The sequence below is a fragment of the Anomalospiza imberbis genome, chromosome 4 (assembly GCF_031753505.1).
Source record: "Anomalospiza imberbis isolate Cuckoo-Finch-1a 21T00152 chromosome 4, ASM3175350v1, whole genome shotgun sequence".
Taxonomy (NCBI): domain Eukaryota; kingdom Metazoa; phylum Chordata; class Aves; order Passeriformes; family Viduidae; genus Anomalospiza; species Anomalospiza imberbis.
In genome coordinates this window covers 15,759,388-15,774,531 of record NC_089684.1, presented here as the reverse complement: position 1 = coordinate 15,774,531, position 15,144 = coordinate 15,759,388, and the positions used below count along the sequence as shown (strand labels likewise).

General features: G+C 36.7%; 1 protein-coding gene across 2 annotated transcripts in view; it reads left to right on the top strand.

The window, feature by feature from the left end:
* The window catches only part of GUCY1B1 (guanylate cyclase 1 soluble subunit beta 1), a 42,597-nt gene that overhangs the window by 9,246 nt on the left and 18,207 nt on the right, over positions 1–15,144 (top strand). The window contains exons 3-5 of one of the 2 annotated variants that reach the window (XM_068187218.1): positions 8,043–8,143; positions 9,143–9,261; positions 13,641–13,838. In XM_068187218.1, coding sequence (XP_068043319.1) covers positions 8,043–8,143; positions 9,143–9,261; positions 13,641–13,838 — 418 coding nt within the window. The remainder of the gene's footprint in view (positions 1–8,042; positions 8,144–9,142; positions 9,262–13,640; positions 13,839–15,144) is intronic. The other variant, XM_068187219.1, reaches the window with a different exon arrangement.

Below are 15,144 nucleotides of genomic sequence, written 5' to 3'. Positions count from 1 at the left end.
CAGGATTTCCCTTTCCCACAGCTAATTATTGTAAAGAATGCTTGCTTTACAGTTTACTTGCACTGACTGATTCTTTCATGCTCAAAAGTTTGCAGACATACTGTGTTAATTATTTTAACTGTTTTGTCACAATGAACACTGGTGAAAAAAATTTACTATTTCACTAGAGTTTAGGTTTTGAATCCATTCTTATTTTGGATCATGTAGTTCTCAGTTGTAAATAATTTCAGTGATCTGCTAAAAAGCAAGAAAATGGAGGTTTTGCTGCCTCTTTCAGTACCATGTGGGTTTTCCCAGTGCTGAAGGCAATGTTTTGTTTGACCCATCTCAACAATTTTGAAAAAAAACCCAAAAACAGATTGCCTACAAATAGATATGAGAAAGACACTTTGGAAAGCCATTAGTGGTGAAATGGCAATAGAAGATTTCTTTTTAATCCATAGCCCTTTTAACATTATTGAGTTTTTATCCAGAAAGTAACATTTATTTTTATTTCTGCTTTAAAGTCCTTATTTCATACTATTCCAAAGTTCTAATCAGTATTTTATAATTTTTTTTTACGTGGTGCTTACTAGCTGATTCTTCCTGGGTAATGAGGTTAATATTTACAAGCTTTGTCGGGTCAGAACACTTTAATTCCTGCTCTTTCAGTTCCTCACAGCGGAAGGACCTGCTTGAAGGTCAGGAGTTAAAATAAGTGGATGCCAAATTATTTAATTCCTCTGGGAAAGGGTTAGCTAAAAGGAAATACTGCCATGTTATGAAACTTGGTGTGAGTGTTCTTGCAGTATCTCTCAGGTACTTTGCAGTTTTCCCAGAATTAAGTGCTTTTAGATGTGCCAGGATAACAGGTGTTAGAAACACATAATTCATTCTTGTTAATGAAATGCATAAAAGAGTATTTTGTAAATACCATTCTTTTTATTATGTAAAAGGAAGCAAAATAATTCTAGCTTTATATTTTTAATAATATTTTAGTGTTTGTAGTAGCAGCAAGGAGCTTGTACTTTTGTTAACTGTATCTTCTAGTATTATCTTGTTTTGAAAACCTACATTAAACACTCTAGTATCCAGCCTGTAAAACTGGGAAATAGCTCAGAACTGTGAAGTCTATAAATATACCTATTTATTTTACCCAGAACATCATTTTCCTGGACAGATTCCCATTTTTATTTAATCTTGTAACTTAATATAATTTATGTTCTTCCCAGCTGGGTATTTTAAAATATCTTTGGATTATCCAAAACATGTACAAGTCTATTTTCTTTTTTCCTTTTCAGAATAGTGGCTCAATATTTTTAATAACTTTTAGTAAAGCGTCTTTGTCAAATACATGAAAAAAAGATGGGAAGCATTTTGAAAAAAAACAAACTGTCTGTGAAGTAATATGAGCAGTGAGTTTGCCTTTTTAATGTAAATGAGATGCAAAGGCAGCGATTCTGGGTTCACAGATACCATCTTTAGTTCTGACCCATGAAATCCTGTTTAAGAGTGCTACTCTTGGAACGGAATTAAACTTGACTTGCTCCTATCAGTGAGATCAGAACCATGCTGTGTTTCTAAGTGCAGTAGAGTTATTTTGTCATTAAGATTGTTTTGACTGATCCCTTCAATTTAATGAGCACTTTTCCATCCTTGGTACACCAAGAATAGTGAAGCACAATGGTGGCAAAAGTCCCAGCAGAAACAATACATATCATGGAAGAAGTCCTGGAGGTGGTCTTGGAACCAGCTGCTGTTTTTGGTGTGTTCAAGGTGACACACCCAGTGCGCACATTTTTGGGCTGAGTTTTGGTAGGAAGAGATCCAGTTGTGCTTTTGGGACACTGGATGATCTCTTAAAGTGACACCAGCAGCTTCTAAGTAATAATGTTATGTCACAGAGAAGCCTATGCATCTTCAGGATAGAAAGTAATTGCTTTATGCAGTCTTCTGCCATATTCTTTGTCAATATTTGCTGCATGCAAATGGAAAGGGTTCTACTTCTATAAGATTCCATCTTTCTGACTGGCTACAGAGGCAAGATAGCAAGTATGACTGTATAGGAAATGGAAAGTTTTGTCAGCAGCAGCCTTCTTGAGTATGACTTATGCAAATTCACTTTAAATACTACAGTCTGACTGCAAAACTGCATTAAAACTCACCTTGTGCAGAATGGACTATATATAAGTAAGATCAGCCTGATGTAACATCTTGCCCAGCTGTGTTGTCTGTAAAGTCTCCAAAGATGGGAAACAAAATCCTTTCTACATCAAACCTCTATGAGAAATAAAAATGTGTGCATCCTATGGTTTAAAAATCTGAAGTGCAGGATCTGTTCCGATTTTAAGAATAGTTTTTCTCATGTTTGTCCACACATAGCATTTCAGCCATTTCTGTGAATTATTAACATCACTTTGGACATTAGTAGTGTGTTTACAAATACTAAACTAGTTGCACAGTGGGAAAGATTTTCAAAGGGACCATTGTACACAGATGTATCACCTGTAATGCTGTTCTGTGCTGCTAAATCAACAGCAGTTTTGTGGGTGTTAGCATGACTGATGGAGAAAAGGCTTCTTTAAGATTTGATCCTGCATTGATCTGTTCAATAGGAATTTTTCCACTGATTTCAAGGCCAAATCTTTATGTGAAAAATATCCTCTGTATAGCTGTTATTTTCCATGGTGCAGTGGTTAAGGTTTTTCTCTTACCCAAGTAAACTGCCTCACATTAACCTGGATAATAGAAACATTCTGGAGGAAAACAAAAGCATTTTAGAAAAGTCTGTGCTGGAATCTTTGTTTCCCACAATTGAAATAGCTCTGTGTAATCATTCAGAATTAGTCTAGAGTAAATAAAAAGGGCTGCCAGACTGTAGAAGTTAGGGCAGGCATGTCATGGGATGTAAGTTTAGAACCATGAAATATCACATATTGTGTGACAGGTATCAGTTTGGGAAGAGCATTAAAATCCTGGGATGTTTTAACATTTTGAGCATAAATTTATAGGGGAGCAAAACCTACACTTAATTTTGTCTCTATAAACGTAAATGAGACATTAATTGTAAATTCTCTTCTATTTGACTTGAAACTTATTTTGAAAGAACAGCCATATAAAAGTTAGAATTTGCTACTGTAATACTGCTTCTTCACTAAAGAAATAAGCAGGGCTTGGGAATTTGCCAGAGCTTGTTGCTTTTGGCTCATTTCCAGTCAAGTTCTTAAGAAAGCTACCAACATGTTATTGCTGTTAATGTCTTTGTGATCAAACACCACAGTCTGCAGAAAAACATTAGAACATTAGATTCCTCCCACAATTTTATCTGGTCAGAAACTGTAACTTAAGATTGCAGCAAAACATTTCAAGGGAAATGCCACAGGTTGGTGGGGGTTTTTTTGGGGTTTTTTTTTGTTTGTTTGTTTGGGGTTTTTGTTTTGTTTTTTTTTTGTTTTTTTTTTTTTTTAAAGCTATGGATTATGAAGTTTTCTCTGAAATGTGGTCAGCCAAATACAAATGTAAGTAATTACAGTTGATGGACAGCTGATCACAGAAGCTCTGCAAAGCTGACAAAGCAGCCTCACTCTTTAACAATAATTATACTTATGACACTATCATATATTTCTCCTATCACCCTTGTTATAAAATCATTTTCTTAGTGTAAGTGCAGGCAGCTTTGAGAAATCAGGGTCAGGTAATTAGGTGGGAAAACTGCAGCCATGGGGAAACAATTTTAGGTATTCACCTGAAAGACACTGCCCTGTTTCCTGGGCTGCTGGAGGTCAGTCATGGTCAGCCTTTCTGGTGCTGGTAGCTGTGATGCTCTCTCAGAGAAATTCATTAGAGGCCCTGCTACTTTGTGGACTGGCTGAACGACCAGTGCCTCTGAAAAAATAGGATTGCTTTCACTTTGCAGTGGCCATTTTGGATAAACTCACAGCAGCATTTCCCCATCACATTTAGTCTTAAGAGTAGTATTTCAGAGAGAAGGACTTTTGGAAGCTCTCACTGCTGTTAGATTACTGAGGGAAGCAGAAGGGCTTCAGAAGCCTGTCCACAGTCACTCTGCCTACGTGTTGTCTGTATGCAGAGCATCTTCTGTGAACAGGTGATGGAGCAGACAGGGAAATTCATCTAGCAGAAAAACAATACAGAAAAACGGATAACTAACTGAATTTTATTTTAGCTCAGCACCTATCTAAATTGCTGGGATCTATCAGCACAACAGATCTCAGAGGAAAGGAAAAGAAAGGAAAGGAAAGGAAAGGAAAGGAAAGGAAAGGAAAGGAAAGGAAAGGAAAGGAAAGGAAAAAGGAAAGGAAAAAGGAAAGGAAAAAGGAAAGGAAAAAGGAAAGGAAAAAAAGTAAGATTTGGAAAGAGAGAAGAAAGTTCTGAAATTTAGTGATTTTCAAGCATGCATCTTAAAAAAGCAGTTTATCTTTCGACACAGACTTAAATTAGCCATTGTCATGGTATTTGCCATATTTGTAGAACAAGCGAAGAAATTTTTGCCTGCATGGTTTTAACTGAGAAGTGTAATCCCCTCCAGGAATAAATATTTACTTTGACAAATTTTCTAGAAAATTTTGCTCAACTTAAAAATATTTTTAATGGGAAATACATCAGTAAGGCTATGGAGAAGATGGCTGCTGAGTGATCCAAAGCATCTAGAGTAAACTAGGAAAAAATAGTTAAAATAATTAAATGGAATTGGCTGAAATAACTGAAATAACCAGTGGTGATTTTAAAAAGCGGTGGCTCAAAGAAATTGCAGATATTGAAGAAAAACTTTGACAAAGTAAACTAAGGACAAATGAAATAAGAAAAAAGGAAGCGTGGTTTGGCACAGAGAACTAAACAGGAAAAGTTCCAGTCAATGTAGTTGGAAAGAAATGCAAGAAGTTTTGAAAGAGATACCAACATCATCAAACTGGGTCAATTTTTCATAGAGAAAATTCTCACACAGCAAAGCTGTGTGTACTGGACTGTGTAAGTATGTCGTATTTTTGAGGATGTTCATTGCTTTTCCAGATGCGTGGATTTTCCTTTGTGGTTTGGCTCTGATCAGAGAGACTAAAAGAAAGCACAGCATGGATCTGAGATGTGGGAAAGTTTGTTCACCCTTTGCAAACATCCCTCCAAACTGTAGCTGGCTTGTAGTTGCATACCATGTTATGAGAACCAAAGAATCGAGATGGTTTTCTTTTCTCATATTCATTTCAGTTCTGTTCTTAGGAGATGTAAACTTTACCTTTTTGTCCCTGACTGATCTCTTCTGTTTCAAGACATCATTTCCCACTAACAACTCCACCTCTCCTCCTGTTTAAGACCCTGCTTAATTAAGGTTATTATAATGTTTTTCATATCATTGGATTGAGAACGATGTTTCTTTTAGGTGGAATTATGAAGCATATTTATTCACACCTCCCCTATAGCCTTGTGATATTTCTTTAGGAAAATTGCTTAGCTTGTTTTCAGTTCATCATTCTTAGAGTGAGTATAAAAATGTTTATGTCAAGTAACAGTTACTATATTTCAGTTGTTAATAAATAATATATTTTTGAAATATAAAACCAATGTTGTGTAATTTTTGGACAGTGGGAAGAATGTGAGGAGCAAGATTAAGGGAAGATGAAGAGGAAAAAGGGGTTCCAGATATCCATTAAGTGAACAGATTATCAAAGACTGATGATTACAAACTGGAGGGTTATATGACAAGTCATTTCATTTAGGTCAGTAGTATACTACCATATGAGATTGGAATCAGTCTTTCCCAGCAGTACCATTTGCCATCTAGCAGTTTTAAGATCAACAAGAGTGCTTAATTCTCAGACCTCTCCCCTTTGAGTACCTCAGGAAATGTTTCTGTTTCTATGGATTGATAATTCCACTACATCTGTAAATGCTTGACTTGTTCTGCAGGCATTATTATTTTGTATTAATTAACTTTTAAAATCAATGACACCACTTTAGGAAATTAAAACCTGAGTTACATTCAAAGAATTTGGTTTTAATTTATATGTGATTATGTTATGATAAAGGAGAGAAAGTGTTTGATGTAAAAGGGGATGCAGGATTTTACATTGTAGATTTAGAATTTTACTTTTTGTCGGTCTTTATAATTCCTCTGGTGACCAAGAGAAATTCAGAAGTTAGAAATATTGGTTTGGTAGGCTTGAGCTGTATCTCAAAGAGCATTTCTTTGTATTTACTCTATTTATCTTTCATACTCTGGTAAAAGCTCTGCATTACCATGGTACTAGTAAATAATGTTTTACTCATTTTCTTCTTTAATTTGTGCAATGGAAAAATAATTATCCTACTACTAAGTGGAGGAATGTCTTGATTTGCATCCCTTGTGCTTAGATTTTTTTAAGAACCCACCTCTGCTTTTTTTAATAGTTTTTCTAATTCTAAGGGTATTTTTCTGAAGAAAACACCGTGTACTGATTTTTTTTTTGTGGTGTGATGTAAGATGTGATTCAGTAATTCACTTCAAGGCTTTCCTGTCTCTTTGCCTTTCTTTTGACTTCCTGAAATGCACTGCAGCATAGAGATACATTTAGATGAAAGGGTATAATTTCTTTGTAATGAGGTAGCTGTGACCCTCCACCTGCAAATATACTAATGATGCCTGATAGTATTAGTTTTGCTGAGCCAAAATATATTCTAAATACATCAATTAGAGCATGAGTACTTACAAATGCCTCCTCTTTCATCATTATTTCTGCAAAGCACACTGTCTCTATAGAGAGTCATAGGTAGGCAACACCACAGGAGGTGAACACCTATTTTAAAAAACATACTGAGAAAGGAGGCTGTGCTCATTTTCCAGATGAGGACTTCAACAAACAGAGCACGACTTCATCAGAGAGCACAGCAGGCCTCTCTGCACATCTCCTCATTTGCTGAAGGAAAATTTGCAAGGGAAATTAGAGCAAATGCAGAATACCGCTTTACATGAAACTGGGCAGAGACAGGGCCATGTCCATTGGCATGCTCTGTGCACAGCAGGGCCAACCACGTGGGCAGCTGCCTCTTCAGTGTCCTGGGATCTGCCAGCCCATGGAGGTGCTCCCTGTCCCCCTCCCAGGAGCTGGGACTCCTGCAGCACCAGTGGCCTGGCTCCTGTGCTGTGCAGTTGGGGTAAAACAGGGAGGAAGTCACTTGTGGGTCCTCCCTAGTAACCCGCTTGTGCCAAATGCAAAGCTTGGAAGGCACAACAGTTCATTCATTGTCTGGGGGATGAACTTGTATTCCTCAATAAAAAAATACAGCCTACACATTTGTGCTGCCGTTTGGATAAGCTGCTGACTTGATGTTCAAGTTGAAGAGAATAGTAAAGGACTCGAAAAACAAAGCAGTCATTTTGGTTTGGTTTTTTACTTAGTGTAAGTGTGCACAGGACATATATATGAGTCTTGTCTTAAACCTGGGGTAGAGAGTCGTTTCCTTTAGTGAAGAAATGTGTATTTTTATTGTGCTTTAGCTAAGTGGTGACCCTTTACACGTGAGAATTGATGTGCAATGTGAGAACAAGGCCTTGCAAAATCCTAGCATCCTTTTTCTTCCTGTCTGCTTGGCATGAGAATTCTGAAAAAAAGGATACATGCTTTGGTACTGCATCTTTATTTTAAATTCCTCTTTGGACATATGTGCAAATTGTTGTTAGAAACATCCCACGCCTTTTGTAAATGAAGTGTAATTAAAATGTGATGGAATGAAAAAGAAAAAGGGTTTAAAGAGCCCTTCATGGGCTGCATTATTGGATAGTCTCTTATTTAAAAATGCAAATTGTGTCTTTATTAGTACAGCAACTTTTTTCTGAGGCTCTGTACTGAAAAATCATGTTTATTTTCTTGTAGCTAATTATTCTTTTCAGAACACTTGTGGTCTGAAATATTTGTATTGTACACTAATGACTGGGAACGCTAATGGCTATGGAAAAAATATTTCTAAGTTTGTGTCTTAAATAACTATACAAAGTTATTTGTTTTAAAATACTTTTATCCATATGGTGCTTTGCCCTCAAGCAAAAATATTTTATTCTGTTTTCTTTTTAGGAAGGAGGCGCAGCTGGATGAAGAGGGACAGTTTCTGGTCAGAATAATTTACGATGATTCCAAAACCTATGACCTCGTTGCAGCTGCAAGCAAGGTCCTTAGTAAGTAATGCAGGTATCTTCTTTACCCATTCATCACAAAAAACGTAATACCCTCCTGCCCCCCAAATCTGTGTAGCAGAGAGGAACAGGATTTAGCACAGGGGAAGTGAAAACAGAGTATTGGTCAGAGAATTTTTTTTTAATCATAGAAGAGAGAATTGTATTTCTTTATTTCTCTAAAAAAAATTTACTCCTTTTATTGCTTGAAATTATTTTTATTATTTCCAAACTATTCCATCTTAAAAAATATACCTCATCCACACAACATGGGCAGTGTAACAAGCAGTCGTAAAGTAACAACATCCTGCTGCAACTGCAAGTTTCAACCACTGCTGCAAGAGCAGTGAATGAATAAATGAATGAATGAATGAATCCCTGATCTCTACTGAAGAACAGTGCTGAGTCACAGAAATGCTTGTGGCATGGACACATTTCATTTAATTACATATCAGCCATTGATTTGGGTTGCATTCATTTTCAATCATTGCAGCTCTGGTCTGGAATTTAAAAGGTAGAATTATGCCCATCAGCATTATTTTATCTGCAGACCCGAGAGCGGTATGAAATTGTTCTGCATCAGTAATTAGCCAAGAATCTATAAGACTGATGACTGTAGTAATGTTGAATTGGAGCAGCTGATGTGGTTTCATGCTATTGTAAATTGGAATTAACTCTGCTGAGGCAAGCACTACTAACAACCAAGTTCCTTTATTTTCAAGAAGTGATTAATTTTTCTGTATCAAAATCTAAATGCTATAAATGTGTGAAATGTACAATGCAGTGAAATAATAATAGTAATTGGTAAATCTTTAATTAAAGTCCTGTATTGCTTACTCTCTATTTGCCATATGAACCCTGAATCTTGCTTGGTTATTGACCTACTGGATCTGGGTAGTGTTTAGGTACTGTCTTTCTTGTTAATTAATACAAGAGTAAAGAAATAAGTAAGTGCATGAAATACATTGTTTGGACTGAATCATATTTTCATGTTTTAACTAGATTTAAATGCTGGGGAAATTCTTCAAATGTTTGGGAAGATGTTTTTTGTGTTTTGTCAAGAATCTGGTTATGATACAATTCTACGTGTCTTGGGCTCAAATGTCAGAGAGTTTTTGCAGGTAAGAATTTTGTGCAAAATTGTTTCAGATACCAAATATCATTGTGGCCTAGTGAACAGAAATTTAAATTGAAATTCCAAAGAGAAATTTGGAACAGGAGTATTCATATGCAACAGATTGCAGGGGTGGTCTGTTTTAAGTGGACTTACTTTATCATAACAGAAAATGTGATCTTCAGGTTTTGTGATATTTCTTCTATTATCTCTCATTATAAGTACTGGATATTTTCAGTAGTATGTTATTTACAGAGCTAGGGCTTATAACAGCTTATCTCTTAAGATGTTATCCTTCATACATGAACTGAGGGTGGGATACTGCAGAACAGCATGATACTGCACTATAAACACAAACAAAATGAAAATGATTCTTTAATAGCATGGAAGAAATGTAGGATCTTCTCCAGAGTGTTATTTCTAGGTGTGGAAAAATGGCCTTTTCTGTCACCTGAAAATTATTCACTTCTGTAAGCACTTTGTATTTAAGATTTGTGATCTACATCACTCTTGGAGACAACTCTGTACTGTAATGAAGTCAAAAGAATTGCATTGGAGAGTGCCCAAAAGCTGACTATTAAAACTTGATTTTCTCTGAACATATAGCAGCCTCTTGTCATCTGTACCCTTAAAATCTCTCCAGCATTAAGGGAAAAAGCAGAATCATAATTTGCTGGATTACTTGAATATTTACTTGTGTGTCTCACTGTCCCAAAGTCTGCATAATTCCAGAGCATCCTAGATGCAGTCAACCCAGACTTCCTGTACAAATCCCACAAACTGTAGTTGCTGGGCAGAACAGGGTATGTGGATATTCCAACATGTGCATACCATGAGCGATCTGTAAACCACTATGGGATGTGACATCCTTTATATTTCATAGCTTCATTCACAGGCTGCACTCAAAGCAAGCCTTCAGATAAAAGTAATTTCTAAAGGTAACTCATGTACTGAAGTTGAGGTTGAGCAAGAATGGGGTGGGGGGGAGAAAGATATATCTGGCCCATTGCATCATCACTTTGGTTACTCATGTATGGGCCAGAAATACAGACTCTATTTGCCTTCCCTCATACCCTTTTCCATATAACATACTTCTCTTTTCATTCCTTACCACATGTGCTGGTGGAAGGACTGGACATGTTTGTTATGCACTCCAAATATCTATAAAAGTGGAAACAGCTTACATTTATATTCTTCCAATGACAGTATTTTAAGTTGCTTTCTTTGAATTTCAGTGTTAACAGATGGATGACATTGGCTATTATATACTTCTCTAAATGTTAACAGGACTAATGTATTAGTAGCTGTGCCAGAAGTGTACTTTTTAGCTTTTTATTGCAATGGAAAATCAACATTAGCTGTGATTTGTTATTTTTGCATCTTCCAGCAGTTGTATTAGGTCAGGAAGCTACTCTATATACCTGTTACAAAAATAGGTGTGGGCTGGGTTTAATGTCCCCAACTTTTCTCAGATTCTTAAAATACTTACTAGAGTTCCACGAGGTGCTTCTTGAAATGTATACTGAGTCCAGGAAATATACAAAATAATTGAGAACAGCAGTTTTTTAAAATATATGAAAATAAATCTCACATTTATGTTCCATTTCCTTTGACATCTCAAGAAAATTTAGTTTATTCATAGTTGAAACACAGGTACTTCAAGCTTAATGAAAAAGGAAAACAAAAAGGGCAACTAAATCAAATATTTATACTTTATGAGAAAAAAACAAGCATGGAAAATTTGCAAATCATGTTGAAAGACACTGTGCCTAAGAGAAGCAATGTGAAAAGAGGTACCTCCTAAGACACCCAAATGTGTTTTTATGTTTAGTTTGGTAGCTTTCTGTTGAATGAAAATCAAAGTGGTTAGTTCTCTCATTTAAGGAATTGTTTATATGGCTATTTAGACTTTCCTACTTGCAGTGCATTAAAATTCAGGGGATTAATTCCTCTTTTAGATAAGTTTCCAGGTGCTGTGTACCACATAGCACTGAACAGCATGTCTTTGTATTTCAGGTGCCAGTCACAACTCTCACTTTTAGACAGACCAGGATCAGCCCCATTTAGTATGACTGCTTGTTCTTGCTTGGAGATTCCCTTGTGTTTCCCCATGGAGCTGATCACTGTTCCTCATAGCTCTGGAATTGTTCTTGGGTCCCAGCACAAGCTCTGGCACACATCTGAGTGGTCTAGGAACCAAAAATTCAGGGAGAGCTCTTAGACTGTTATAAACTGTACCTAACCTCACCTCTGGCTCACAGCAGGTGAACATACAAGAAAAAAGACATTCGTTCTTTCAGAATCTGCAGTATCAATTTAGAATGGATTGAACACAACAAAGAAGTAGGAGTAAGGAGTAACAAGACAGTGTCTAGGTCTAGGAGTAATTTCAGCTCCATGATCTGGAAAAACATGTCTACTCCTTGACTATGTGTCAGAGTGAGATTTTGACTACAGTGAGCTGTAAGTCCCCCACTCTGGAAGATTAGAGAGTAAAAACTGTGGGACCTATCACGTGGACTTCACCTGTGACACTGCTTTGACAGAGTCAGCCATAAATGAGTGGAAGGGTGGCAAAGTGGTTTTGCAGAATGGGGCTACAACCAGTTGTTAGTCACACTTGTGGCAGACTTAAACGTTAATACTTAGACAACTATTTTACAAAAATTCTGTCCTTGACATTGGCTGTTCCCCGTTTGAAATTCTTCAGCTGGTGACTGTGTAACTGGAAGATTTCTGAAAGTCTTTTCCCATGTATCTCCCTAAGAGTTTTTCTCCAAAAGGTCAATATATCCCATCTGTTTCTGAGGCATATCTACTGAAACTGCAGTTCGGCATCCATTGAAGGAGATGGTGGGGCAATCTTTCAGAGCCAGTCATCTCTCTTGCTCTTTTGTCATCCACACTTTCAAAGCTGTCTCCTCCAATTTCATTGTCTTGAACCCTGCAAAGTTCTTGCAGAATTTGCCTTCAAGTATTATGTTTTTTGTCAATGCCCACCAACAGCTGGAATGAATTGACACCCAGATTGTTGCCTCTTCATGTTCTAATTTGGAGATGTTGATATAGCAACAAAAACAAGCTGAAAAACTGAAGGAGGAAATTCCAGGCTAAGTGCATCCCACGGAATTTATTGCTAAGAGTGTCATTTTGTCTGGAGGTCTCCAAGAAAAAAGGCAGCTGTTCAAGCACTTCACAGCTCACATGAAATCAAATTCAGTATGCTTCCACAAATTTGATGATCGACAGATGCTCATGAAAGGTGGAGAATTTCCCAGACAGCGCACTGAAAATATTTTCACTTCACTTCCTGTGTTGGCAGTAAACAATACGTGAAGCCTGGTGATAGCAGTCACTTGCAGGGCAGTGAGAGAACAACATTTAAAATATGCAGTAATGTTCAGGACTTAAGATGAAAGGAGTTGTATGAATTTTACAGCATAAATAAAAAAATGTGGGTTGCAACTCTATCCTGCAAACTAGGTTTCTCTTTCTGTGTTAAATTTGCAGTAAATAGCAACTTGGATCCTTGATAATTGCTCCACAATCAAAGTTGAAGCTAGTGCTGTGTTTTCAGTGTGATTTTGATCTCACTGTTCTCTTTAATGTACTGATTAGGTATGCCTATCATTTTATAATTTAGCTTTCCTCTCCAGAACACAATTTGTCTGGTTAAAATTGAAAGTTAAATACATGAGCTATCTGGGAAAATCAGAGGGAAAAAAATCTCTTCCCTTCCTTGAACAACTTTTTTGGATAAATTATTACAACAGCTGTGCTATTTCTGTTTATTTTGTGGAGATTTTCAATTATTGTCAAAAGAAAAGATATATTTGAGTTTGGTCTTTCAAGCATTTAAATCTTTACTTTAAAATTTTACCTTTGTCAGGCCCTGTAAGCTTGATTTTTATGTTGTCAGAACTAGGCTTTCTCACTGATAATAAGGACAAAGATTTATGTTTATTCAGACATGCTTATTTGTATTTGGCTTCTGAATTTAATATTTGAAGAGGAGATTATAGAGACTAGAATTGGAAGGAATGAAACTGGATGAGGTACCAGACTGAGAAACACACAGAAGGTCTTTAATCATCTGAATGTTTCAAAACACAGCATAATCAAGCACAACTTCTTACTATCTGAAGCAATTTATAATAGTCCTAATTTTTATGCCATTCATTGTTCAAATGTTGCCATGGTAGATAGAACATTTCGGGCTACCTGAAAAGCCTACTGCAATGGCAGTTCTGCAGAGAGCAAGGCAAATGTGTAGAAGTATGAGCAGTAGGAGACAGGGGATGTTCAGATTGGACAAAATATGTGCCTATTTTCTTCATAAATAATAAGTGAATGCCGTATAATAACATTTTTAATTTCTTCTTCCAGAATCTGGATGCTTTGCATGACCACCTCGCTACTATTTACCCGGGTATGCGAGCTCCTTCCTTTAGATGCACGGATGCAGAGAAGGGGAAGGGACTCATTCTGCATTATTATTCAGAGAGAGAAGGTCTGCAGGATATTGTCATTGGAATCATCAAAACAGTAGCTCAACAGATCCATGGCACAGAAATAGATATGAAGGTAATGTCTGAAGCGATATACTCATAGAAAATTTATGTCAATAGAAAAAAACAAGAAAACCAAAAGTGAAGTTATAGCAAACAGTAATTTTCACTGTTGCTGTCTTCTGTGAAGAAGTGGCATCAGTACTGACTTTCTGGAAGAGCCATCATCATTTGTGTTGCTTGAAGGACACAGCCATGTGCTGAGAAGGCCAGCTCTTATTGGCAGGCAGACCTGACTGGGAAAAGTACAGAATAATATCCCCTTATTCAGAAAAGGATTGTAAAGAGGACATGTAAAGAATTTAGATACTGGCTCATTTGGGATGCTTTTCCCCCCCTTTATTTCATGTTTGGCATATATTTCTTACTGTCTACTGTGTTCTCTGAGAACATGGACATTTCTTCTTTGTCCTGTATTTTTCATCTGTGTGCAGACTGTGAGGCTGATATGCATTGATGAGGCCTGGGCAGCAAGCAATGTTTTCCTCCCAGCCAGCATGCCATGTTCTTCCCAGGAAAAAGATATGTTTGTGGGTTTCTTGCTGTCATTGCATGGAAGTGACTGGATATGTACCTAGAGCCCCAGAAGTGAAAAAAATGTTTCTCAGTGACAGAGTTTATGTAATGACATGATTGCTCGGTCGCTTGTGAAATGGGAAAGAGGCGTCTTTGCCCATACAGAGCAACAGAAAGAATTAATTGATCAGGTCTTGTATATGTAATACTATAAAATCAGAATTTGGTCCAAGGTGTAGGTATATATGGGGGGAGAAACAAAAAATGAAAGCTTTTTTCTATTAAAAATATTGCAACTGATATAAAATTTTTTTCATCAAGTAGAAAAGAACCTAAGCGGATACACCAATCATTCTTTGGGTTTCTTAAATAATCCCTAGTCATACTACATTTCTAGCACAGTTTCATTGTATGCTTATTGAGAAAATCCTTTCATTATTTCATCACAAAGCATGACCTTGCTCAGGTAAGAGATTTGCAAGCAGTCCAATGACAAAGATATTTTTACTGCTGAATAGGTGTATTTGCCTTTTAGGTTTCCTGTTCTAAGCTAGCTCAGGTTTATAGTAGATGTCTAGTTGTGTATAGTGTAGTGATATACTTGTGTCCTTGTGTAGATTCTATTTTGTAGAAAACCACAGTTCAAACTTCTGCAGCAGGTGTTAGTAATCAGATACAGAAGGATACAACACAATCAAAACAATCCTCTTCTTAGATCCCTGTTTATTTGAAGTGTTGAGACAGACAAGGAGGACTGAGTTGGAAAGTTGGCTGCAAAAGTGCTGAAGCTGTCACTTGACAAGCAC